The sequence below is a fragment of the Anticarsia gemmatalis genome, chromosome 17, assembly GCF_050436995.1.
Source record: "Anticarsia gemmatalis isolate Benzon Research Colony breed Stoneville strain chromosome 17, ilAntGemm2 primary, whole genome shotgun sequence".
Lineage (NCBI taxonomy): Eukaryota > Metazoa > Arthropoda > Insecta > Lepidoptera > Erebidae > Anticarsia > Anticarsia gemmatalis.
The window spans coordinates 5,234,538-5,262,067 of NC_134761.1; the positions used below are offsets into that span (position 1 = coordinate 5,234,538).

A 27,530-nucleotide genomic window follows, 5' to 3' on the forward strand; every position below is an offset into this window, starting at 1 on the left:
TAATACATTTTACAACAGCGCCATCTCTTAACGATTTGCTGAAACTTAAGCTTCCACTGTTTATCAAGTGCACAGTTTTCTAACGTTATACAATATACTGGTGCAAACTACATAATAGTTTCAGATTTCTTTGTTATTGTCGATCCACCAGAACACACAAAAAGATTCAGCACCTACTAGTTAGGAACAAAGTAAATAAAAAGCTTCAGTTAATTTTAGGAAGTAATGATCTTTATTATTATTGAATATACCATAATAATATATATTAGTAATACAAAATAGAATCTTAAATCTAAATATGATAAGGAGCTGGTGTGGGAACACTCATGAGAGGTGAGTCTAGATACTCCATTTCACTAGTGCTGGGGACTGGCTCTGCCTGAGTTGTCATCTTCTGCTGTAATGTCTCATATAACTTGTGAACAGACTCATTATGTTGTGTGCCTGGTTGCAAAGCTTTCATGAGAGTTTGAATTCTGGTCTCAGGTAATTTAGGATGGATATACCATAACAATTTCAACAAATGCCTTGTGACATTGTCCTTTGAAAGACCAGCAAAGAAGAATTCATCAAACAGCACAGTACTGAAGTCCTCTCCTTGGAATTCATCGGGTAACTGTATGAGTAAAGCCACTAAAGCATGCAAGAATGGATCTTCATAGGCTCTTCCATCCTTACAACTGCCTAGAATACTCAAAATACGTAAGAGAGCTCCTCTATCTCTCAATTTAGCAGAGTGAAGGGTGTAGTACATTGCTAGGACACCACATACTGAACTCTCTCTCATGTAGGCTTCACAGGCATCTGGCGGTGGACCTGAATGTTCAATAGTTGTAATAGCAGACTCTCTTTCATCTGGCGGCAGCTTATTGTGCAGAGCTCGCACTTGATCATCCACCATAAGTGACATTAAAGCTGGTAAATATTTAGTCACCACTTGACTGTCTAGTTTCGGCTCCTTGAACTCTTGTGAATCAATCATAACCCAGGCACTTAAACCAAGAGCCAACATTCTCAGAAGTAAAATTAGTATGGGATTGTCTCTTGGTAGAGATTCTGTGTTGATACAGTGTTGTAGTATCTTAATGACTGATGTAGCTAGAAAGTTTATAGCATATGGATCACAGAGTGTCATCGATAGATCACCTAACACTTGCTCTTGTCCTCTTTTAATACTGTCAAGAAATCCTTGTAGCTCTCTAGATCTCTTTATGTCCACATTTCTCTCCCTAATACAAGCATCAAGACACCATGTGAACTTGTGACAAGGGTCTACAGATATAATATCCTGTATTTCCCAGTCATGCAGAGCCATCAGCAGCTCAGCTCGTAAAGTACAGTAATGTACATTTCTAGTTCTTAAAAACAATGTCCTCAAAAATTGTAGCACCATGTCATATAACTTAATACTATGACCGATCATGTGTGCTAGTTTAATAACAACTGTCCCCTGTCGTCTCATTTTTGGAGATGGTGTGAAAAATAAATGTGTGAGGTTTTCATGATCAAATAAAACATTCTCTTTTTCTCTAATATACTGACTCAGTAATGGGGATACTTCATCACCAAACAAAGACTGATTGTCTTGCCAGATCTGTCTTTTCACCTCAGTGTCAGTATCATTGTACAGTTCACGATCTCTGACCAAAACTCTGAGGTATTTGTCGTCAATATGAGTAGTGTTCTTCAATATACTCATAATAACAGGTCTGAGAGCCTTCACTCTAACTACTGGAAAACTTTTGGATAATAATTCTTTAAGTTTCTTGTCATCTCTAGCGTCTTTCCGCCCAAGCTCTGTAATATGGGCTATCAGCTTGTCTCGTAATTCTTCCAATACAGAAGTGTGAAAATCAAGTCTGCGAACTCCGTGCAGGTCGAGAAGAGGGAGCATAGGTCGTAAAGAAGGTAAAAGAATGCCATTTTCAAGTTGGAACTCTTCAATAGCTTTTAGAGGATCGGTGCAGCTAGTGAGTGCATCACGGAGAAATGACTGACCCGGCACTCCCACTTCTTCTAAGCCAGTACCAGGTAGTTTGCTGGAAGAAGCCATGGTTTCAAAGTATATATATCACTTCACCATTTAATTTTCAAACGTTTTTCAATAGCAAATCAATAAAAGCTTTTCATTTAGCGGGATTTTTTAGTCAATGGTCGACTGTCATCACAATTTTGACAATTTGACATCAAATTGTGACATATTCAGTATTCTGTCATTTATATGAAAACCACTTTGATGTTGGATATCAGTCTTTTAGCTAGATTTAGCTAAATTGTCTTCTTGCACATTACAGATCCGGTCCCAAAACTATTACAATTAGATCTCGCGAAATAATAAAAACTTATTTCATCTGATTACATTTTTAATCAATTGCTAAACTTCTTTTTTAGTTTAACTATCTGAATTTTTATATGTCAACGAAAGTAATTTTCGGTGGTACTGTTGCTGTTGAATTCATTAATTTTGATACAGCATCTATTCACCCCGTTTTACGGTATTTAATTGTTTTATAAAACAATTAAATACCTATCTAGGTATCATCGTATCTGCATCTAAAAACTATTAAAAAACTAAAATTTTCTTTCTTAAATACATATCAAATGTGGTGTGGTCCTATGTATGGCAACAAGTGCGTCAACTGTCACTGTCAAAAAGTCAACAGAATTGTTGTTGTCTGCAACTGCAGATAGTTTTTAATGATTGAATACAAAATATAGAACAAAAATGGAGAAACAAAAAATGTAAGTACTTTGAGGAGTATTTCTAAAGTGTGCATACGTCCAGCAGCAGTAAAACTTGAACACAAGTCTCCTTAATAAGCTGTTGGACTATATGGTTACCAGATTATTGATAAACGTACATTTATTCTTCTGAGTACAAGTACTCATCACACACTGTCCTAGGATGCATTTGACCCTACCATACATTTATGTTACCCTGTTGACCCTACCATAATTATTTAATGTTTTATCGTTTTACTAACGAATCCAAAATATTTACAGGTTAATTTGTGGTGATGTGAACGGGAACTTCAATGCACTGTTTTCCCGTGTTGAAAGCATAATAAAGAAATCTGGTAAATTCGAAATGTTGCTATGTGTGGGAAATTTCTTTGGCGATGATAATTCTCAGTTGGATGCTTATAAAATGGGGACGAAAAAAGGTGAGTGTGAGAGCATAAATGATTTAATATTTGAACATTACATGAAACTGTTTTAGAACAATTACATGTAACTAATTACTGACAATGCTCTTTTATTATAGTTATTGCTTTGATTTGGTGCATAATGCTATTCAAATGATTTCAATAATGTTCTGAGTAGAGACTATAAACACCATCCACAAACACCCTTGAAGACAGTACCAATATAGGAAAATTTGTTACTAAACTTAGAGAGATATCTACCTAAATCTTTTACCTATTTTCAGTGCCTATATCAACACTTGTTTTTGGACCTACAAAACCTGAACATGTACCACTTTATGGTGAAGAGGGATCACCAATTGTTCCAGATGTTCTTTACATGGGTAAGTTAGATGAATGGTCAATTGGCACATATATTTTGTTTATACAACCCTTCAATCTGCACTACTTTAATGTTTAAAAAATTGTGAGATAATATGTAAGGTTTACATATTCACACAACACTCACAATTTTTTAAACATTTACTTTGTAAGTAATCTTTTATGTGACTGCAGGTTCCCTGTGTACATATTTTCTGAGAGGAATTTATACTTTCCTAGATATTTGTATTATGCCTACTAGCAGTAGCAAATGGCAATAATGTAGTGTGTTTAAGTTTCTGGTGTATTTATACACAATGAAATAAAATAAAACAAATATTTCTGCTCTATTGTTGGGCAAGAGTCCTCCATGGGCAAGCAGTCCACACTGGCAGAACAACTTCAAGTGCTAAACAACAAGCAATATTAAATTTTTAAAACTTAATTACTTTCCAGGTGTAAGAGGAGTTTTCTCAACAATCTCTGGTCTTAAGATAGGGTACCTGTCAGGTCTCTCTAGAGAGGAGCTTGGCAAGGACATTGACCCAATGTGCACATTTGAGCCGAGTGACTGCAGCAAGCTGAGGAATGCTTGCATCAGAGGAGTACATGAGTACAGAGGCTTGGACATACTGGTCACTAGCATATTTCCAAGGGGAATACAACAGGATGAATTGCAAAAGGTATTTTTGAAGTTTAATAACCTAGCTTAATTTATTTACTAAGCAAGATTATAATTTATGCATGACTTTACTTTAGTCTCACATGTTACATGAAAAGAGACTCAAGTATTATCTTAGATTTTACTTCGGTCATTAATGGTTGCCATGCTAATTTGGAAACGCTTAATAATTTGTGCAAAATAAATTGGATATTTTTATTCATTTCCATTTTGCAAAATTATTAAGTGTTCCCAAATTGGCACAGTAACCATTAATGACCAAAGAAAAATACAGCATGGATTCCCTGTCTGAATCAAATTGAGTGAATTATTCTAAGTCTTAAATTCTACTACATATTTCGTATTGTAAACCTCCAATCTCAGTATACTATATTCTTGGACATGCTCTCAATCAAAATGTTGGTCTCTTGCAATTACTGCTTTACTACAACACATATTCTTTCAGGTGGATGTGCCAGGAGATAAGTTATCAACTCTTATAGCATGGCTGGCTATGAATATTAGACCTAGATATCACTTTGTACCATTTGACAAATATTTCGAAAGACAACCATACAGGTAAAATAATCAAAATTATAAGATTTAAAGAAAATATTTTTATGTTCATTTATATAAACAAAATAAATTTTATTATTGTGAAGCAAGTTTGATACAACATGTTTCCTCTTAAAATCATACTGTGAAGAGGATTTGGCTAATGTTTTTTTCAAAATATGTTATGTAAAGTTGATTATTTATTTGTACAGAAACTTCAGCGTCCATGAAGACTACAGGGAGTGTGCAACAAGGTTCATAGCATTAGCCCCAGTTGGCAACAAGAACAAAGAGAAATGGATCTATGCCTGTTCTCTACAGCCTATCTCTAAGATGAGAATTGTGGACCTGTTGCAAGGCACAACAGATGAAACTCTTTGTCCATATGATCCTGAGATGTTGAAACAATATGAGCCAGGGAAATGTATTAAGGTAGATTTTTATCGACTTTCTCTATTGTAACTGTTGTAATGCTAAATTTAGACAGACAGTTAAGTCCCATAATAGGGTCCCGTTTTTACCTTTTGGGCCCCTAATGACCTTCTTTTGAGGTATTTTATATTTTTTACGTCCAAAAACACACATGTCCATCATCCATACTTTTTACGATATGATTACCTTAACAAATCTTGGTAAAAATAAGTTTGAGTAACCAAGTTTCTAGTTGTGGTAGCTTCTAGATCTGAATGCTATGCCAAAATCATGCTATTTTGTGGATAATGTAGCAAAATTTTGGCATAAAATAACTAAAATGATTGTAGAAATATACTTTTCCTGAAAGAAACGAAACAAAATAAATATAATCCATTTTTCAATATTTTAGCCTAATCACAATGGTCAGTATTTCTTCAACATGGATGCACCTGAAGATGACCATGGCAAGAGGAAAAGAAACAGAGATGATGGTGCTGAGAAGAAAAGGAAAGAAATTGACCCTGGTAACAATCAGCTCTTACAATTTTGTCATATTAAACAAGCTATATAAGGCTTAATTTGCCGGTTACTAGAACAGACAAATGATTATCAGCCCAAAGTGTTCTACTGCATGACAAAAGCCTTCCTATATTTTTTCCATCTATTTCTCTTTAAGGGTTCTTGTACCCAAAGTTATTTTTCTTATGGTTTGTGGTCGACCCAGACTAGTGTCAAAGTTGTAAACAAAAGGCCTTTAAGATGATTTAACGACTGTTTTAACTGACAACAACTGAGACCGCGATTTTTAGCGTATCCTCCAAGGCAAGGAGACAGTCAGTTCAAGTAATACTATGCGGTCACCCACCTATGGAATGACCTTGTCAAAGTTTGCTCAAGTGAACACAACTACCTATGAGCGCCTCGAACGTTTGTTTTTAGTAAAACAAAGTAACTTTTCAGATTCTTGCTGGTTTTGTCTTGCGTCTCCGACTGTGGAAAAGCATCTAGTGATATGTGTTGGTAGACACTGCTACCTCGCGTTAGCTAAAGGACCTTTGGATCCTTACCATGCACTTATACTACCCATAAGTCACCATCAATCTTTAAACAAGGTAAGACTGCAAACTTTTTTGTGTGATTTTAGGATCGCCAATGCTGGTGGATATTGAGAATTTTTATTTTTCGTATGTTGAGCTTCGAAGAACCGCATAAAACTGTAAATAATTTTCACTTATTCTAATAATTAATAAAAATATCGCCTTTGTAGCCAAAAAGTTAAATTATCCAAAGTCCCCAAAATAGACATGGCCAGCATGATGTACAGAAGGCCTAGTCTCTCCCCCATTCCGGGAGGAGACTTACCCAGAAAAAGAACAGTGATGGGTGATATTAGTACTTTATTTCTAGATAAATAATTTCTTAACGTATTGGTTTGTAGGTACCTGATGTAATAGTAGAGGAAATAAAGAAATTCAAGGAAGCATTATTGAAGTTCTATTTCTCTATGAACAAGCTTGCGGTGTTTTTTGAGAGGAACTACAAAACGTCGCACATGCAGATTCAGTGCGTGCCTGTACCTATTGCATGCAGTAAAGAAATATTGGAAGTGTTTCAGGTAAGATATAAGATCTTTTGGAGATTTTGTTTAACATCCTGGCTGACATTCGGCCAGTTTCGTTGAAATCTGCCAACAGAGTGGGACTTTGTGTCCAAGTGTGTGCACAATATATTCCTTCTCTATCATAGATAGTCTGGCGGGACGGATAATCGACAGGACCAGAAAAAGGTCAGGCGCGGCTTAACGTGTCTCTGAGGCACGGAATCTACAAACCTCAACTTCCTAACTGCAGACAATGCATTCGGAATTTCTTAGTAGAAAAAATAGGAATCCATTTGTAGTCCTGACCTGAGAATTGAAACCGGGTCCCAATGATCAGTAGTCAGATACACTTCCGACGGCGCTACAGCGACAGTCATTTTATAATAGAATAAAAATACCTTAACTTACATTATGTATGTATTTCAGGATGAAGCTGGTATAAACAGTATACAATTGGAGGTTCTCCCGCCCTACACGGATATAACGCAAGTGGCACTGCCGGGCGCGCCTTATTTCCACGCTGAGTTGCCGTCCGGTGATCAGGTCTACGCCAGACCTAAGCCACACTTCCCTATACATTTTGGCAGGTGAGAAATATTTATACTGTCAAGCTACTTGGTACTGCGTGCACATGGTCAGCATTTCTGACTTAGACATTAATACAAAGCAACAAATCCTTACGGTCCCTTCGATCCGATTCCGACCAAGTGGACACCTAGCTTTAGTGACTATAAAATACGCCTTAATCACGTGATGAAATCTTTTTATGCAAGAGTTTTTGGAACAAGACCCACCAGTCATAATATTTCATTTATAATTATTTTGTTATAAATTAATGTATTCTTTCAATAGTCAAAGTAGTTTTGCAATGTATTGAACACATAACAATTGGATTTTCATTGTTTTCCAGGGATGTGTTGTCAAGCCAGCCTATTCTAAACTGCGAGGACAAATCAGACTGGCGACAATGTCAGCTCAGTAGAGAAGAAGAAGAAAAGTATGTAAAGAATTTTAGAGAGGACTTCCGACCGTTCAATTTTACTGTTGCCGATGACGACAGCGACGATTAAAAATAATATTGATAATATTTCATTCCGATGAGAGTACTTTGGTTGAACTTAATGTTTTATATGTATAATGAAAAATATGCATTGGTTCGGTTTAAAATTTTCTGGTAGCTCTGGCCTAGGAATTTGAGGTTCTAGGCATCCGTGTCTCGGAGAGTACGAAGAAATGCCACCTCAAAGATTAAAGGTACACAACTTTTCTCAATATGTTATCTACTTTTATCTATTTTAATATAAGTAGCGTTCTGTCGTAAATTTATGTAGAATTAAATGTTCTCTCAAATATTTCAGCATTTCCATTTTTAATTTAATGTGCCAATCTTAACTACCCAGTTCTCTTTTGAAGTGATTTTATATAATATACACAAAGAAAGCGAAACCAATGAATAGTAGACACATGTTTTATGTTGATATTGTACAGACTACATAATTTTAACTTCATGATATTTAAGGGTATTGATAAGTACAAAACTAAATAATTTAATTGCAATAATAAAACAAGTTTCAAGTAAATGAATTTTTATTTTCGTTCACATCATACTGTCCTAATAACTCATTTGTTTGCATTATAAAAACATATCTGTAACAACATGATTAACTAACCCTTACAATTAATACTCGTGTATTCATTTATATTAACAAAATGTTTAAAAATGATATGGTACATTGACTAGAATTCAGAATGATTACAGTTAAGTTTTGATAACAATTTGTTTTTTCTAAACGTGAGAAACAATATATGAGTATATAAAGATGTATGTTTCAAACGAGAGACTCGTAATTTGTTGCTAATTTTGTATTCCAAACTATTTCCACTAGTGCCAAGAAAGCAGAAATCGAATAATGGATGCAGATTTTTAGAATGACCTTAGTGATAGTAACATCATGTAACCAAACATTAACATTGTTAAAATCATTTCGTCTCACTAAAAAAATCTACGTTGTATTATTGACTAGCATTAGGTAATTGTGTCTAGATTATATAAAATAGATCTCAATTAAATATAGGGCAGTCTTCGTTGGAATTACTAAAGAGTGTCAACGTAAACAATTGTAAATCATTATAAATCACACAACTCACATAAAACGTGTTACAATACAAAACGTATGTGTCCAACACTCATAGACTATGCTACATGATACAGTTCATAATGTACATACAAATTGTAACTTTCTGCCGTATTCACCAAACTATAGGTAAGTGTATTGTCACGTGTTACTGTTTACTGAGGATTGTATATTACTAACGTTTACTTTACAGTGATTATAATGCACGAATTGATGAGTGCGCCTCGCTCCGAGCCCGCGCACTTAACGATAACACCCCGCGTGTGCGGCTCGCAGCGACCCGCCTAGACTATAATACAATAGGTATAAGTATGTCAGTGAGTTTCACATCATTGTCAACGATACAAGAAGCTTATTACCAAAGTACAAAGGATTGTTAATTATTTTTAAAAGTATTAAGCAGTCTCCGAAACAAAAATGGTCAGTTTTAGGCAAAGATAGGATGGCCAGATTACAATTATTCATTCAGTTTAATGTGTAAAAGTTGTCGAATTTGTGTAAATGGTTATTACTTGTATAGAGATATAGTTAACAGATTATGCGCAATGATTCACTGTTGGCACTTCAACAAATGCTTATCATAACCCTAAGATATAAATAGTTAGTTGAAAATTCATCAATTTACACACTTCAAAACCTTAATGTTATAGACAATGATAAGATTTGCCGATGAAAACTTTACCGTTTCCATAAACTTTACAACAATCAAACAATTCGTATTTAATTAAATATGGGATATAATCATACAATTACATCCGTAACTAGTTTTAAGACTTTGGTCAATAAGGCATTAAGTTTAAAATATATATATTTTTATTTTAATTATTGTTCTCCTTATTTTTTATATTCGATAGTCATTAACGTGTACTTAACATTAATTACATTAATATTTACACAACGACGAATGGTTTTAGAACCTACAACTTTAACGGCGTCCCAAGCCGTTCGTTTAAAATACTCGGTTTCGGAGTACAAAAAGGATTAATAGTTTCTATATTATACGTGGCACTAAAGAATAAATACAATTATATTGGCTAAACCTATCTATCTACAGTATTATTTACATTAACGTCTAGTAATATGGAAGTTATACGGAGTTTGGCAACATTTTGTAAAAATATTACAGGCAAAGTTCCAACCAAAACAATACAGTCGTTAACTCGTAATGTTAGAAAATGGAAGATGCAACATTTGCACTCGGTATAGGAATGTTTAAACTGGCGTCAGGCAGCTTGTAGAGGAAATACGATATCACTCGACCACAAATAGTTACTTGGGACCAGGTATAAAAACCTTAAATGTATTGTAGTAACACTAGCTTTTCAACTTATTAATAGATATATGAGATTCAACCATAAAACAACTAGTCACGATAAAGCCCTAGATTATTACACATTATAGGTTCGTTCAAGAAACTGTTCGTGGCCGAGTTTTGAAAGTCACTTGAGCTTGAAGAACTATTGTCTTTTCCAATTTACGTTAAAGTCACATTGAATCGTCCTAGATTCAACATGTATGGCAGTGTATCTAGTACCGTTCTACAGAAGTATCCAAGGGAGCGAAGAAGCTTTTATGAAAGTCCAACTTCAGCTAGGAGTTTTATAGGATGTTTCAATACGCGATCTTTTCTCGATAGAAACGATTCACTGTGTATGAGAACGGGTCGGTACCGTTACACTTATTCCTCCATACATGTGTGGAGCGCGTCTCAGACGTTGATCTGGAAGGCCTCGCGCGTGATCTGCTTGTCGGCGACGTTGTGCGCATGCGCGGGGTGCGGCGCGCGCTTGCGCCGGTGGTGGCCCTCGCACTCCGTGTCGTCCGAGAAGCGGGACGGCGGGTGAATGTGCTCGTTGAACGATGGGTAATTTGATATACTGTAATATTATTAAGACGGTCAGCTAAAATTATAACAAATCGCATAGATTATAGCTGTGAGCAAAAAAAGTGACTTATTTAAAGCATGCCTTTATTTTATAGCATTCCAACGATTTTTTGTGCTTCGTTAATAAAAATTTGTTTGCATGTAACGGAAAATAAGAAGACATTCAGCCTTACCTGACCTTGTAAGCGCAGTCAACACGAACACTCCGGGAGCATGTACGTCGAGCTGGAGGTCTGTATACTCTGTATAAATAGAGTTAGGTAGAAAGTGAACACACACTTGTTTACCTGAAGGTGGTCTCGTCGTTGTGGCTGCTGTAGCCGGAGGAGGAGCGCACGTGTCGCTTGCCGAGCGCGCCGGCCTTGCCCTTGCGCGACGGGAACGCCTTGCGCACCACGCCGCCCACTGAGTTCTCCGACGATGATGATGACTCCTCGCGCTCTACGCTCGGATCTAGTGCAGGTACATTAGGTTAATTAAAATTAGTATAATTATATATTCTTCCAGTCAATGTTCATTATCTTTCAAGTAATGTTTACTAATTTCTGTGAATATGGCTTTTCCCAAAAACTTCATTGGTATAAATTCAGACGTTTTTTAAGTGCCGCTCTAACTAAGATCAAAACCGTTTATCGAAACCTAATTTCAATATCTCAATACTGTTCCCCACCCCTCAAAGAATAATTTGCAGATAAGTATCATAAATATATGTTTATGTTTATAGCACCGCGTGGAGCTTTAGTACAACTAACATGAAGTAGGGTGTGCGGGTCGCAGGCGGGCGGCGGGCTCGCTATCGGAGTGCGGCGCACTGGCGTCATCGCTCGCGTCGTCCTCGTACTCTGTAATGGGCAGGTGCAGCGTTAGTATCTTCTTCACCTCCGAGTCCGTCGACCCCAAGTTGTCCGACTCTGTAACATTACGAAAACAGTCACACGCTGCGTAGACAGGGTTACGCCGTAGATACGCTACGAAAACTGCTACGAAACTGCGTAGTGCGTACAAAGATTATTTAAAAGGTAACATTTAAAGGGCTTTGGATCACGTTCAGGGGGACGCACTTTCGTAGCTTTAGAGCTGTAATCATTGTTATATAACCATAGATTTTTTTCGTAGCGTATTCTACGACAAAAGCACATGACATGTAAATGAATTAAAATCATGGTTGATGTGTAGAATGAGTAGGATCAGCGTACAATGAACACTAACGAGGACTCAACAAACATCTCAAAGCGGGTACGTTCACACTAGACAGTCCATGACAATGAATGAACGGGTGCTACACACAATAAATAAAACAATACAAAGGTATGTCACAATACATACTGTGTGCATGCTTACCTTTATAAATTACAACACCATTTACGCTCCCATAGGTTGCATAAAAGGCGATCATTATGTCAAATTCGAATTATATTACTTAAACTTAAATGGGACAAAGTAAACTTAATTAATAGAAGGTGCAATCTACGTAAAATAAAACTATATGTACTAACTACTTATAGATAAGCTTTCTGTTCGAGACTGTGTACTTGTAAAGTTAACTACGGGTTAAGTAGTGATATTACCTTGACTCTCTGAGTGCGGGTCTCGGAGTCTGTTGCCTTTTCTTCTTACTTTTGTGTACTCTGGCTCCTTGCCCTGAAGCGACAAATTGATCTTTCAACATTTGTACGTCTAATTCGTAAGTCAATAAAATGAATTTTTAAACATACGGTCGTGCCTGCAACTCTATTTTACATACTTTTTCAAATTCAATCTGCGTCTTTATCTCTTTCATATTTAGAGGCGACACTTTCGCTAAAATAACGAGATATTTCTATTTAAATTGAACTGTTTGAACTGTAGTTTGAACTTACCTTATACTTGTCATTTTGCTTAAGGTCGTGGTACACGAAGGAGCCTCTGACAGAGTGATAAGGGCCGCTGTACACGTTGCCGCTGTAGCTGCTCTCGCTGTACGCTGTCGGCTTCGTCAGTTGGAAAGTCGCGTACGGACATATGTCTTCTATGTATTCTACAAGGTGATAAAATTAAATTGCAGAGCAAGAAGAAGTAAAAATGGTTTGAGCATACAACTTGTTCTAAGTTTTTTAGTTCCACCTGTAGCAATAGAGGGCTTTTGCCTTAATTATACTGAAGTTAACAAGTACTTAGTTTCTTAAAACAAAAGAAGTGTTTTTCGATCATTCCCTACATTAATCTTCATGATATGGCAAACGTCCGAAATATGTGTAAAATACATTGGGCATACATAATAAGCATTTACAAAAGGAAAATCTGAATTGGATTCATGAAAGCTGATAAAATAAGTGCATACCATTAGAAGCATGTTTGTAATGATGCTGTGGTGCTGGGTGTTGCGCCCGCGCGGCCAAGTACTGCTGGTCGCGGTTGACTTTGTTCTGGAGCTGCGCCACCGACGGCGACTCGCCCACCCCGCTCTCTGTGGCCACCGTCTCCGTGCCGCCAGCTTCTAAACACAATGTGGATTTACATACATAGCTTACGATCACTAAATATACAAGTGTCATAATATCATAGCTCTAATATCATCGGATCGAATTTTGTCCGTTTTTATACTTTTGTATTACCTGTGAATTTATCCAGGACACTTATGCATAAGCTGTAAAACTGGTCTTCAGAGTTATATTTTAATATATAGTTTTTGTCAATAATTCCTCTAAATAGAGAGGGGTACATGAGCACATGAGCAACAGACATATTTTAAAATCAAAAGACCTTATTCTCTAGTTCTTTCTTTTATTCTCCTGATAGTTGTCCAATATGTTACAGGGTTAATCAGGTTATATGTATGTCAAGGTAGACGATTAGGTACTAAGAGTATAACGTGTGTGTGCGTACTGTTCCTGCGCACGAGCAGCACGATGGCGAGCAGCGCGCCGAGCACGAGCAGCGACAGCGCGGCCGGCAGAAGCACGCGGGCGCCGCCCAGCGCGCGCGACCCGCCCGGCGCCGCCGGCGGCACCTCGCCCTCCACCACTACACACAATTGACTATGTTAGTAAGGTACATAACCATTGTGTTGTGTGAAAAGTTTTTATTAGGAATCTTTACATTATGATTTATGATCGGTCACTTAATTTGTAGATGAATAGTGACATCTAGTTTGTGGAAACAGTGACGAAGCGCCATTTTTCCTTAACCGAATTAAAGTTAATTGGCAACTTTCAACAACATACTAGTTATAGGTGCTTTGTTTTTGTTGTGACGGATATTTGTCTTACGAAGGAAATTCAGAAAAGATTAGATTTTTTTGGCAACAGCGTAGTTTCAAAATTTTACGTCGACACTAACACGTAGTCTTCAATAGTAATGAACATAGAAAATAATGTGTACACAGTCCTAAATGGAACAGATATAAGTTTATATTACAGTATGTGACGGGGAGCTATAACATAAGTGATAGTACATTGCTTACTGCCGGTGAGCGAGTGCGTGGTGAAGTTGTAGAGCGCGACGGCGTGGCCCGCGTTGTTGTGTGCCGTGATGCGCAGCTGGTAGTGCGTGGCAGGGGTCAGGCCCGGCACGCTGAACACGCGCTCTGTCGCTTGCACGCTGTTTGATACTAGGCGCCACTGTACAAACAAGACGAGATCAGAAAGATGAATAGTAAAATGGGTTTAAAATCCAACCACGTTGTGGAAACTTATAATTGCTTGAAAGAACCCCGGGACATAATTCGAGAGAATAATTCAATGGAGTATAAAGTGTGTTTTTAGGCATCAGCTGTTGTTCTAAGTAGAATTATGAGCGGCACTATTGAGTTCCAGTCCTTTATTTAAGCTGTCCATCATATGCCATGTGTATGGTAAAAATCTTAAGAAATTAAAGATTTGAATTAGGTAGATAGGTCCATACCTGTGATTGACTAATCTCTCGGTATTCAATAACAAAGTACAATATCCCACAGCCACCATCGCCCCACGAGTCCAACCATACAGTTACTGTTGTTGTGTTCAGCGTTATCATTTGGGAATGTTTCGGTTTTACTGGCACTGTAAAAAACACAAACAAAAGAATTAGAAAGAAAATTTAATAGTAAAAAGCGCAATTATTTAATAACTGAATATTTGGGTTAAAGAACATCGGTTATTGAAATAGGACTAAAACTTTTGGGTGTAGTTATTTCAAGTTATTTGAGGTGTAGTTAATCAAAGCCCAGATAAAAAAACTTTGAAAGTATACTAACCAGTGCCTTTAGTGTAAGCATGCACGATATCACACGGCAAGCCAGTGCCGATGCGGTTGAACGCAGTGATGTACAACTGGTATCTCGTGCCGCACCACAGATTAGGCAGCACGTGTTCCGAAGTGCCCGCTTCCACCTGAAGTTCTTCCCAGTCACCGTGCTCGCGCTTGTAGTTGATCACGTAACCTGAACCGTAAATATATTTTTTAGGAAGTGGTCATATTGCAGCATATTTAACCTAACAAGATGAATGCAGCAGTAACTATGAGCATCTCCAAAAACACAATAACGGAATCTTGTTCATACAAAAGGTATAACAGAATCTTGACTAATGCATTTTTTATCTGCAAATGACATTTCAAGTAACTGTAGACAAAAAAAGTAAGTCTACCTGACTGCTTTTACATTCTATACTTATTATTATTTGAAATACACGTCTGACGTCAGCAGTCTGTTAAAAAGTGCCTTAAGTTTGTTATCATTTTCATACTGTGATTATGTAAAATTTTGAGCCGTAAATTCTTACCAAGTATAGGACTCCCGCCATCACCCTGATCGCTCCACTGCAGATGCAGCGAGTCAGCATAAGAGTCTACAACAGCGAGCACGGGCGGCTGCGGCGGCACTTTGACTTCTACGCTGTACGTGACGTCATCGCGCCCGTGCACGTTCTCCACCGCGCACGTGTAGTTGCCGCTGTCCAAGTACTGCGTCATACTGTGAAAATATATACAGAATTGTTACTAAGATGCATAAAGGTCTAGCTTCTTGCTAGTTTCCTGTGCTTTTTCGCAGCCATCTATGATATGGATCACTTATTTAGGCTTCAATCGTAAGATAAATAAGTTTGAAATGCAATCGGAATGGTATTTTTTTCAAAACCTTACCTTATGATCAAAGAGCCATCACTAGTCACGTTCTTCCTAAGTGTAGACTCCAAGGTCGCTCCGTTCATACTCCAAGTGGTCGATGGAGTGGGCACTCCCACTTTATTACAAGGTAGCGATATGTTCTCCTTCCATGGAGTCACTATACTCCGACTGAAGGACGTGATCCGTGCAGGCACTGCGAGAAAACGGGCTTTTTTTGAATAGAAAATATTGAATACCAGTAACCAGGTTGATAGGCAATAATTGGTGTTAATATTACAACGTAATTATATACTTGCAAGTATATAATTACGTTGTAATATATACTTGCTTAATCTTTCCGAAGAAAGTACCTGATAAAAAAGACAAAATGGATACTCATGTGTTAGTTTCAAAACACATGAATATAATTTCACAAGTTAAGTTTTCAGTAGCACAACTGTTTCTTTTCTTTTAAAAACAGTTGCCTTCTATCAAAAATACTTATTATATCAATAACATGAATTATAATCACAGGTGCTAGTACTGATTTAAAACAAACCTGATTCGGAGGGCAGTACTGTGACGACGCGTGTTGCTTCTCCCTCTCCGAGTCTCGTAGACGCAGAGACCCAGAACTGATGGGTCGCTCTCGGCGGTGATCGTGATGTCTCGTGGGATAATGTACTTGGAGACAGCATGCGTTTGTGAGTGCCCTCCTTTAAAAAGTTGTAGACAGTTTTATTGGAACGTGTCACACATTCGTTAGACCCATAGATGCATTTCGCCTAGTCATAATCATATATCATTAAAAAAAGCTATCTTTTTTACCCATTTATTGGCTAACCTTTTGCGTATACCAGATAGCCTGTAGTTTATATGTAACAACAAAATATTTTTTTGCCGAATTTAGACAAACAATTGCAAATTATTTTTTTTTTTTTTTAATTCAATGATAAAAGCTATTATTCTAATACAAAATATATCACTTACCATCTAAAATAACAAAAGTAAAAGAATACATACCTCTCTCCCATCTTCAATAACACTCATGTACAGAGTGTACCCCACGAGGACTCCGTTCGGCGAGGAAGGCGGCAGCCATGATACTAAGATCTTATTACGCGACGAAACTACTGCTTTTATATCAGCTGGAGCCGAAGGCACTGTGACAAACAAAAATCTACGATTAGGCAGTTGTTTACACAGACTCAGCAACAAATTTCACAAGTAATCTTTTTTTAATTATGTTTGCATGGTGTGTGATTTTATTCTTTTGTTTATTTTATTACTAAGTCCCAAACCCACACCTGGCCAGCGTGGTGGATTCGAGGCCTAATCTCTGCCTCGTTTGGGACCTTTGCCCTGCAGTAGGACAGTAATGGGTTAAAAGAAAAAAAATACACATTACTTGTAATTTAAGAACTCGTTAAGGAAGCTTTTTGAGATTTAAGACGTGAAAATAAATATCTTACCATCTTCTTCAGTGTGGCAATAAACTGGAGCGGCCCTGACTCCATCCCCGGCGGCCGTGAACGCGCACACCGTCACAGAATAGTTGGTATACCGTCTTAGTCCTGATAGTGTTGTATGTAGACCCGAGATTTGCTTCGTTACTGCATCTTCGTTCCCTAAAAAATATGAAACATTTCCATTAAAATCATATAAGAATATCTTTGGCATTTCATATGTCCTGTGAACAACTGCTCTATACTTTGGTGAGTAGAAATAAGGTATTTACCAAACCAATCTGTAACTGGTGCATAAGTAACTCGGTATCCTTGCAGTACGCCGTTTCTGCCTCGAAGTGGAGGAGGCTCCCACGCCACGCGAACTGATTGCGAGCTTAACGCTGTACACTGTAATGCTCCAGGGGGCAAACTCGGAACTGAAAATAAGAGAGATATTGTATTGAAGGTGCAATATTGTGCATTGTACTGAGGTAAAGATAGGTAGTTTTTTTTTTGTGCATTCTATCTGTGCACTCTCTAATAGAAGAGTGACATTTAACCAATCTTAGTGACAGGACTACGCGTTTAATATAGCAACTTCATCTAAGTTTAATGTAGCTATATCTTCAGTTTTGTTTCAACCTTAATTTAGCTTTACTCAAGTTTTGTATCAACAGCTCGTAGACTACAGCTATTTTACGTCTTATCTGATAATTCAAAGGTTCTATGGTAAAGTTTACACTATAATTTGTATTACCATCTTCCATAGTGGTAGCAGTAGTGGGCGGCGAGGCGGGTCCGGCGCCTCGGCTGTTATACGCTTGCACGACGACGGCGTAGGCGGCGTGTTTCTGCAGCCCCGACAGCGTGGTGCGAGCCCGCGCCGCGCCCGCGCCCTCTACCGTCCGCACCGTGTACGACGCGCCGCCCGGACCACTCGCACTTAGGACTGTGCTGTTGCTGTTTAACTACAAGTAATGTTTGAACATGTTATTTTGTTCAGTAGGGTCGGTTTGTTCGACGTTTGGAGTTTTCAACATATGGAGGAATTTTGAAATTTTGTTTGATTTCACTTGAGAAGCTTTCAGATTAGTTTGCAAATAGGTTGATAAAATGTAAAACCAATACGTTTTTTAGATTTTTGCAATAACTCAACGTCGATTTTAACAATTCAAACTCCACCATCTATAATAGCAGATGTGACGTTATGTTATGAAATCTCAGTGCCTGAAAATTTCAATAAGGGGTACTTTACATCTGTGGGTCCAAAGGTTTCATTCGCGAATTTATGGGATGACGTAGACGACATTCTTACAAAGATATTAAGTACTTACTTCCTGAAATCCCACGTAGTAACCAAGTATGTTTCCGTTCCATAGGTCTCTTTGAGGCGGTTCCCAACTAACTACCAACTCAGTTGAACTTTTCGCTTCTACTCTAACATCCACTGGCGGACCGCTCGGCACTGTAATACACAAATTTAACGCTTATTGTAGCATTAAATAACGAATCAAATATTATTTCCACTATCTATATAACTTCGAGGTGTATACATACAAAATAATAGGCATTTCATACAGAAGCCTGAAATTTCAATTTAAGGCGTCCCTTGTCTTTTCAAAGTTATTTCATAGGATGAAATCTTTTATGATTATGTGTACTAATGTCCTGGCTTTTACTAACATAGTTTAAACAAAACTTATTATATGTAAAGTTTAAATAAATGTTTCACCACTAACTGCACTGCAAGGTTCACTTTGAATTCAATCGCACTACTGTTGTTGTTATTGCGCTTACCTTCTTCAGTAGTAGTGACTTGTACAAGTTGGCTCGGTTCACTTTGTCCTAGTCTGTTCTCGGCTATGATTCTCAAGTGATACGATGTTGCCGGTTGAAGATTTTGTACACTAGCTGATGTCACGCTTCCAGGCACGATAACTTTTTGAGGAGTGGTCGGCCAAGAATCTGTTAGTGGAAAATTTATTAAACACACCATGAACTATCATTAAAACATGCTGCGTAATTATTACACAAGTAAAAGTGCACTAAAGTTTCTTAATTTTGGTTCATATTAGGTACAAATCTTTATGTGATTTTTGGATAAGGATTAAGGGTCCTTATTTGTTTGTAAAATCGTCTCCACGATCCATTCCAGAGTTCGTTAGTGTAAGTGTATGTTTTCAAATCACTTAACTGTAGCAAATTTTCTACGTAAGGAACACCTTTTGTAATATAAACCTGATTTTAATTAAAATAAACATAGTATCACCATATTTCAATACAATTATAAAGGGTCAATTTATTACGTGACGCAAAAGGGCCTAACTTCATAAGTTAAAGGTCTGTATTGATTAATAGGTGAGGTCGTTAGTGGTTTAAAACGGAGGTAATATTTTACCTGGGGCTTCCTTGTATTGTACTATGTAGTTGATGATAGGACTGTTCCCGGCGTACGGCTGTGTCCACGATATTTGTATAGATCGCGATTGTTGGTCTATAATTCTTATGTTTTTTGGCATTTCTGGCACCTGTGAAAAATATTTTTTTGTTATTTGTGTAACTAGAACCCGCCTTAAGAATATTCGGAGAGGAGACTAGGGAAACTTTTTGATATAATTGATTTCTTGATATTTTTTTTCGTAATTTTCCTGTTTGAATTAGCAGTGTTATTTTGTAAGTATTGAGGAAACAATTATCAGGTTTTTAACTAAAGCAATTGAAATTGAAATTCATTTGCAATGTAAGTGCAGTCAGTATAAATATTTTTGTTTTGAACCGGAATAAATAAATAAAGTATTGATTTTAAGGCCTTTAAACCAAACAATAGCTAGTAACTCACCTCTTGAACAACTAGATGAATAAGCATTTCGTCCTGGCCGTATGCATTGGACGCTCGACACGTCAAAGCGCCCGTATCTTGTCTATAAGTCTGTAGAATGCTCAGTTCAGAAACTAAACCTTCGTCTAATACCTGCTCCCGGATAGTATACCTGGAAAACAATTTAATTTAAATGTCTCGAAGTCAATCTAAGAATTCTAGGAAAATTGCTACGAAATCTCGGAATTCTAATAAATTAACAGTGTTATAAATAGAGGAAACTGCTCGACTATCTATTGAAATCGAAGAGATTTCTCGTGCTTGATTATTTTTAAAATCAATCATTTACTATTCACAAGCGATTACGAGAACTCGACTTGTCTATGCCATCGTTGTTGAAAAGGAAAAGGTAGCAATTTTTACAAACTATTAACCAATAGTTAATAGTTCTTTATCTTTTAACCTATAGTTATCAAAGTACCTTTGGTCCAAATGGTGTGCGATAGTGTGATGGTGTGGACTCCGCCAGCTGACTTCTAGAGGTGCGTCTCCCGAAGCGGCACATTGTAGGTGGGCCGCTTCTCCCGCCGTCACTTGTACTGTTTTACTTTTCATTGGAAACCTCGCCGGAGCTGACGGAGACAGTAGTAATATTAGGACATTCAGCGCGACGCTTCGGCAACTAAGGGATATATTTAAATCATATTTTTGGCGTTTATAAGCACATTGTTTGGATGCTCAAAGTAATGAGCATTTTCGTACGTGCACGTTAATAAACGTATACGCGAAAAAGATTTACGGCGTGTTAACTGAAGCATCTTCATAGAAGCATTTAGATTACACGATAGCTTTAGTTGCCATTATTGCGAAATGATTACCTTACATTTGCTTCTGTAGGTACGAGTCAATCACGCATATCAATCTCAGTACAAAACCTTTAGCTAAAACTTGGAAGGCTTTGTCTAAAATCAAGGATATTAGGTATACAAGGCAGGTACACAATCAACTTAACTAATCGACCTTGATCGTGCTGTGCTTCGGTAACTACATCTCCGAAATTTCTAAGACAATATGAACTTTTCTTGGGCCTATTTATTTTTACAAAAGTCTTCTCGGTACTACTCGTATCTATTATCGTAACATCCGAAATGTAATATTCTATGATGTAAAATAAACCTTTTTAAATGCGCAATAAAGGTGTTTTGAGTGTAATGAATGCAATGCTTTCGGCATTAAATCTCTGAATAAGCAACTAATGACTACTGCTATCAAGCTTGAATATTTTATCCAGCGGTTCTCTCTGCTACCCACACTGTATATATCTTAGTGCCTATAAACGCCTCGTACAGGTTGCCTAGGTTACAAATAAGTTCACTAATTAGCGGTTACTAAACAAACATGTGGAATACGCCGAGCGATCAGGCGGTCTTGTTCGACACTACATTTAACACATAATAAATACGTGATTAATTTCGTTTATTTGTTATTTATTTTATTTCTTTACACGTAAATATATAATGAAAAGATATACAATAGATACTGAAACCTTGTATAGTTTTTACCTACGCGTTATGTATTAAATAACCTCTATAATGCAAATGAAAAGTCATTCGTTATAAATGTAATGACAAAAACAAAAAGCTTACGCTATTAACATTACCGCAAAAACCCACTTCACGGAATATTATTCCCTCTGAGTGCGGCAGAAGTGAAGAAAAAAATTTTTCCATAAAGGCAGGCTCGTTACGTTGAGGTTGTGTAGGCCCAATGTTATTTATTGGCGAGCACCTTGTTTACGAAACCCTCATATTCTTATGATTTACTGCCTGTTTAAAATATTACAGCCACATTTGCGACGTAATACTAAAAATCTGTTCTATTTTTTTAGAGGACAGAAAGGAAAAAGTTTCAAATCTATTTATTTAGGTTCACGTGAACGTCTGCAAACTTTGTTCATGTGTAAATCCTGGTGAACCTTGTGTCAAACCGAAATAAACAAGCGGGAAATACGATTACGGCTAGAAGCGGAACTGTTTACAAACTGTTCGCGGACGTGACGGGTTTAGGAGCCGACGCTGCCGGCCACAATCGAACAAACTTTTACTGGTGTTTGCACAATCCGCGATTTGTTAACGGCAACATAAATAACATCTTTTCCTCCGCCGAATGTTTTTGTCTTGAAAGGTTTGATTTAAAGTATCATAAATAACAGCCGCTTCATAAACGTCATGACGTTTCGATATTTCTTGATTTCTGCTTGTTAACGCAAGACAATATCGGCAAACACAAACACGTACGCCGCGGGCGTATTCTAGTGGAAGCCAACTGTCTCGTTTTCCAATAAAGAGGAGACGTATTGCAACGTACGGTCATTGAGTTTTCTGCTCAGACGCGCTCGACTCGCGTGCCGCCGCCCGCCGACAATCGAATAAACTACAAATACATCGTCACCTTTATTGTGTCCACTCAGCAGGCGAGTGGACCCATCTTTAATTATAATTTTCCATGGTAACCCAGCGACCGCTGATTCCTTTCAACTTATACTGCATAAACAAACTAATCAGCTGAAAACAACTAGCACGACCAACTTATATTTAATTTCCTAGAAATTGTAACTACTACTAATTGAGAAAGTTACTCGGCTACCACTATAAGCTTTCATAAAAGTTAGCAATAGAATGTAAGTCCGACCTCAGAACGATCTAAATTAAGTTTAAAAGTACCCACAGCACTAGCATCAGGACTTAGCAAAGTGGTGAGAAAATGGACTTCCTTTAATTTTATATCGGAGGTACAATAGAACGGTGCCAGTTCAGCAATTTGAGCGAGTTATCGGTGAGCGGCGCAGAATTCTATAGAATTAAATAAAGTCCAACAGAGGTATGGAGGACGTAAAAGTTATTGGAGTGTTCCATTATAGTATTGTAGAAAAATTGCTTTCTTAGTAATTAATTCATTTTGTTGTTGAATGAAAAAGTAGACATTCCCGTTCATTTGTAAACATTTGATTGTACTTACTTTTGGTATCAACTATCTATTTTATGTTCGACAAATAATTGTTTTATTTCATGTTTTTTGTTACAGTTACTGCATTGTTCTGTTTCTTCCATTTCTTGATTCTTTTATTATGAATAAAATTTCCAAGTTGAAAATAAAATGTAGAACGTAATAGTGACGAAACAATGCGTTCTTAACATTTATTTTACTAAGGACAGCTCCACTTCTCCGCAACAAAACAATAATGACGCAAAAGAATTTTCATTTGAGTACGGGCCGGGCTTGTCCCCGGCGAAACTCATCGCGGCGACGGATCCTCCATCAAGACATTCCACAACTTTTCACAGACCTTTGACAAAAAGATGCTTCCTTTCTTTTATACTCCAAGTTGATAGAGCTAGCTGTATGATCCACGCGGTAAATTCTATTTCCTCCACCAAATTGACTGACCGAATTTGAAAAAGATCGGAATCGAGAATTCTTTGGATAACGCAAATTTATCTACTATAGAATCTGTAATACAAAAGTGTCTGGCACGATGTTGATATTTATTCTCGGTTTATTAATTAGAAAAATATAACATTTCGTTACATACCGTTAACTTTCAAGAAGATGAGCTTGCTCAGTCCCGCGCCTATGTCGTTTCTCGCTTCACAGAGATAATGTCCTTCACTGTCTTTCGCTACTCGCTCGAATACAAGCGAGCCATTCTCCAAGACCCTTGAGCTCCCTTCAAACATGAAGTCTTTGTATTCCCCCGGCGTGTTACCTGTTCAAAATTTCATTTAGTCACACTGTTATGTCAATGTTTTGCGACAAAAACGTAGAGATTATTGTAACAGTGTAAATGTACGTAGAGATAACAAAATTGCTCAACAAATACTAGAACTACTACTAGTTTTAAAAGAAAATTGTGTAAAATTACTTTTAGAGATAATGATCACATATATGTATAAAGAAACTTTAACGGATTCATTAAGAAAATGTTATCGATATAATAACTTTATTAATAAACTTAATAATAATGATACAACTTACCCACGGCTTTTTTCCACGTGATGGTTGGTTTTGGGTAACCGTCTGCTTGGCATTGTAAAGTGACATCTTGGCCGGCGGCTACAGCCACGTCGTTGGGCTCCAATCTCCATCGAGGTGGCACTGTTCAAGTTTTACACGTTATTCTATTCATGCCATAATTATAAACAAAAGATTAAGCTGTACAGATCATGAGTTAACTTACCGTTCACAGTGAGTGGTATAGTATATCTCTCAGACCCAGCCACATTTGATACTATGCATGTGTAATTTCCGCTGTGGAGGGATGTCACTTGCTCTATAACCAGCGAGGCACTGTACTCATCCATTCTACGGGTTATTATACCGCTCGGTGCGTAAGGTGATGACGTCACAGGTTGCCCGTTTTTCTCCCACCGAAATGCAACCGGCAAATCACCCTCTAAGATCTGACACGATATGGCTGCTCTCATACCTTCCCGTAATAAATTTGTTAAAGCCGGAATAGGCAGGATTTTGGGCTGAACTGCAAAAAGAAACGGCTTGTTTAATTTTTTGTGCGGAAGATTTACCTGTACTTAGGGAGGGAAATTGTGTTAGCAAATCTTGTCTTCACTGTAGCTATGCTGCAATTTATTTTAATGGCTACCTACAACATTTTGTTTTACCGAAAAGTTTATTGTGTTCCAACGACTAACTCAAACCGACTACGACGCAAGGATACCTCGAAAATGTGCATTTTTATTTGAAGCTTTTAATTTCCAACATTAATTAAACTGTAGTAGTGCATGTAACAACCCTGTTAAAATTATGGGAGAAATTATTCACGCAGAAATTTTAAAGTTTATGAGCAATTTCGCCACGTAGACACACTTAATTTCCCCATTTATTTTTTAGCTGCCTAACTGTTAATTAAAGTGAAATCTTAAGTCGCGTTCATGCCTTGATTTTGCAGACCTCATTTCGGAGCGTTGCTTTGTGAAGTTTCCATTCATTTTTTTAATATTTTTATTTTATTGCCCTATTAACCAGGGAAAGCTGGAAGTTTAACGCTCCGTGGATGCCGCGGTAATGGTAAACGTGCTAACTTTAATGAATTACGGATGAGTAACTCCGCCCCTCTTGAATTCGTGATTTTATAGCGCATTAAATCTTAGTACAGAAAATGAGAAAGTTTATGCTCTAATTTCTCTTCACAGTAGTGTAAAGGGCGGAGAAGAATTCAAGATTTGTGTTCAACATTCATGGACTTTTTTCCGCTAAAACAAATGTTATCTTAGGTGCTTACTAAAAATGTCAAGAAAGACCCTGAATATAAATAGGTCTTTGAAACGTATCACAGAAAGTTTCTTCCTGAATTTGAATTTCAACTACTTAGGTTTCTATCAGTTGTTTGGTGTACTGATATAACAATACCTGTTAATTTTGGCGATTTTTCCTCACTACGGTAGCAAGCTCTAATGAGGCAGTATTAGTTTACACAATGAGCATTATTATAATATTTACCTAATATCTGTACTTCGACGTCTCTCCTGGCGGCGTGTCGTTGTCTGTTGGCTGCTTGGCACGTGTAGGTGCCGGCGTCCTCACCTCGCTGTGTCTGTTCCACGATCAGCGTGCCGTTCGGAAACACTTTCTGCCTTCGGTTTAGAGGAAGAGTTTGCCCATCTGTGTAAAGAAATTAATATGAAAAAAAAAATTAAGTATGTATGTAAGCATTTATTTATTTTCATCGAAAGACTACATTGAAACCCAAGTGCGGTTGTGCTTTCTAAATTAAAATGGTATTTGTAACCTGCATTTTTGCCGTGGTGCCCGGAAATCGTCCGAGACTTCGACTGTGTACCGAATAAAATTTCAACATTTACCAACTACAAGTTTGCTGAAATGTGAACTGTCTTCGGATATGCCCAATTTTGTATTTAAATATCGAAATGCCGTATTGGGTCACTTTTTAACGACAGTCATTGAAAATTTAGTGTCTATTTAATATTTAGTGCTGTTGCAATGTAAATGGGTCCGATGTCAGAGTTTGTTACGATGTAAGTATACCAAGGGAGGTTGCTCAAGGGACTTACTAATGATTAATGGGTAGTTTAATCGATCTACACGGTTGAACAATTTTGTCGTCCTCAGCCCTGAACTAGATGACCGTTGTCAAATTTAATTTACATATTCTGCTTTCCCTAAATTACGTAATCATATCATACTTTACTTGTTATTTGCATACCTGTATGAATTTCTGGCGAGGGGTTAAATTTTTGGTTTACTCGTTTAGTTTAGGCAGGTGGATTATTAATTTTAAATAGCGTAATATGATTTTATCAAGTAGGGTAAAGTGGAGTTTAAGGGTTAAGTACGCTTTAGAGACGATTAAAAATCCAATGCTTGTTAGACTAGATAGTGTTCTAAAAAGTCTTTTAAGTGCCGGTTTTGCTATTCGATTTAGCTTATTTTTTATCAGTAGTCGAAGTAGAATCTAGTTGGATTTGTCACGTGCAACAGCTTTGTGTAACGAAAATGGAGGTGTTATGTAACGTACATCCGTGTAGAAGTACGTGACATCGCAAATGTACCCCGGGACTGCACGGAGAGCTAAGATCAGTTATTTCGACAGCTCAGGAAGCACCTACATTGGCCATTTGGGAATATACGTCCTGACCTTTCTTAATAGTGACGGTAGAAAGTTTTCTGTTCTTGTGTCAAAGTAGACTAAGGTTAATTATTTTGCTACGTTATGCGATGACTTAAAAGGTATTTACACGTCTTCACTTTCAATTAAAAAAACAGAATACCTATGTTACAAAAATACTTTTTTTATGTAGCCTTTTCTGTGTCCCACTGCTGAGCAAAGGTCTCTTACAAAAATACTTACTTCAAAAATATTATTTTTTACGAGTCTCGTAATCCTACTCTAAGGTATGCTTTGTCAGTATTCACAGTCATAGAGTACTTTATATTATGGTTATTTAATCATTATAATAACTTTTGCTTTGATCTCGAGCAAAGCATTAAAGGTGTTTCTAATTTGTAATCTTATCCTCTATAATGTATTTATGAGGCCGTATAATCTTCGGTTCCCAAGACCGTCTGTATCAATGCAGGTATCAAAAACCGTAGGTCAGCTTAATGAGAGTGGGTACTCTATGAAAAAGATAAGGTTCGTTGTTGACAAGGGTCCGAAGTGAAAAGGAAAATTACGAGGGAGTGACCGAAGAGTCTTAATTTGATCTTTCGCAGTATTGCTAGTGAACGAGAGGAAGGTTTCATGGACGTAACGATTTTATTCCGAGGTAAATTCATTTAGATACAATTTTTTTTATTCTCTCTCGCCTTATGTAGTTGTTGCTAAATATTGAATACCTACAATATGTGTATTAGTTCTCACACCGAAGCACATTTAATCATCCTTTATCGATTAGTTCTCACCGTT

At 37.2% G+C, this 27,530-nt stretch overlaps 3 protein-coding genes across 13 annotated transcripts in view; 1 reads left to right on the top strand and 2 right to left on the bottom strand.

Annotated features, from left to right (window-relative positions):
* Positions 1 to 209: 209 nt before the first annotated feature.
* On the bottom strand, positions 210 to 2,177 carry NELF-B (negative elongation factor B). The gene has a single exon (XM_076125221.1). It carries the CDS (start codon positions 2,051 to 2,053, stop codon positions 293 to 295), a length of 1,761 nt encoding a protein of 586 aa, XP_075981336.1. The 5' UTR covers positions 2,054 to 2,177; the 3' UTR covers positions 210 to 292.
* A 437-nt stretch (positions 2,178 to 2,614) lies between these two features.
* Positions 2,615 to 8,240, top strand: LOC142979761 (CWF19-like protein 1). Its single transcript, XM_076124909.1, has 11 exons — positions 2,615 to 2,742; positions 3,004 to 3,164; positions 3,431 to 3,529; positions 3,963 to 4,189; positions 4,634 to 4,746; positions 4,935 to 5,154; positions 5,546 to 5,660; positions 6,097 to 6,248; positions 6,575 to 6,751; positions 7,163 to 7,323; positions 7,647 to 8,240. Exons 1-11 carry the CDS (start codon positions 2,726 to 2,728, stop codon positions 7,804 to 7,806), a joined length of 1,602 nt encoding a protein of 533 aa, XP_075981024.1. The 5' UTR covers positions 2,615 to 2,725; the 3' UTR covers positions 7,807 to 8,240.
* A 161-nt stretch (positions 8,241 to 8,401) lies between these two features.
* Dscam4 (Down syndrome cell adhesion molecule 4) overlaps positions 8,402 to 27,530 on the bottom strand; it is a 205,356-nt gene continuing 186,227 nt past the window's right edge. For 4 of the 11 annotated variants that reach the window (XM_076124900.1, XM_076124898.1, XM_076124905.1 and 1 more), the window contains exons 13-38: positions 25,604 to 25,765; positions 24,324 to 24,623; positions 24,122 to 24,241; positions 23,679 to 23,852; positions 20,568 to 20,718; positions 20,108 to 20,258; positions 19,667 to 19,796; positions 19,066 to 19,233; positions 18,603 to 18,733; positions 18,026 to 18,236; positions 17,559 to 17,705; positions 17,293 to 17,448; positions 16,844 to 16,983; positions 16,380 to 16,536; positions 15,857 to 16,049; positions 15,496 to 15,686; positions 14,970 to 15,155; positions 14,639 to 14,775; positions 14,190 to 14,355; positions 13,622 to 13,759; positions 13,077 to 13,232; positions 12,616 to 12,773; positions 12,325 to 12,397; positions 11,509 to 11,667; positions 11,044 to 11,209; positions 8,402 to 10,748 (exon numbers count right to left, since the gene is read on the bottom strand). In XM_076124900.1, coding sequence (XP_075981015.1) covers positions 10,580 to 10,748; positions 11,044 to 11,209; positions 11,509 to 11,667; positions 12,325 to 12,397; positions 12,616 to 12,773; positions 13,077 to 13,232; positions 13,622 to 13,759; positions 14,190 to 14,355; positions 14,639 to 14,775; positions 14,970 to 15,155; positions 15,496 to 15,686; positions 15,857 to 16,049; positions 16,380 to 16,536; positions 16,844 to 16,983; positions 17,293 to 17,448; positions 17,559 to 17,705; positions 18,026 to 18,236; positions 18,603 to 18,733; positions 19,066 to 19,233; positions 19,667 to 19,796; positions 20,108 to 20,258; positions 20,568 to 20,718; positions 23,679 to 23,852; positions 24,122 to 24,241; positions 24,324 to 24,623; positions 25,604 to 25,765 — 4,190 coding nt within the window. In that variant the 3' untranslated portion in view covers positions 8,402 to 10,579. Of the gene's footprint in view, positions 10,749 to 11,035; positions 11,210 to 11,508; positions 11,668 to 12,324; positions 12,398 to 12,615; positions 12,774 to 13,076; positions 13,233 to 13,621; positions 13,760 to 14,189; positions 14,356 to 14,638; positions 14,776 to 14,969; positions 15,156 to 15,495; positions 15,687 to 15,856; positions 16,050 to 16,379; positions 16,537 to 16,843; positions 16,984 to 17,292; positions 17,449 to 17,558; positions 17,706 to 18,025; positions 18,237 to 18,602; positions 18,734 to 19,065; positions 19,234 to 19,666; positions 19,797 to 20,107; positions 20,259 to 20,567; positions 20,719 to 23,678; positions 23,853 to 24,121; positions 24,242 to 24,323; positions 24,624 to 25,603; positions 25,766 to 27,530 lie in introns of all 11 variants that reach the window. The other 7 variants (XM_076124901.1, XM_076124899.1, XM_076124906.1 and 4 more) reach the window with 7 other exon arrangements.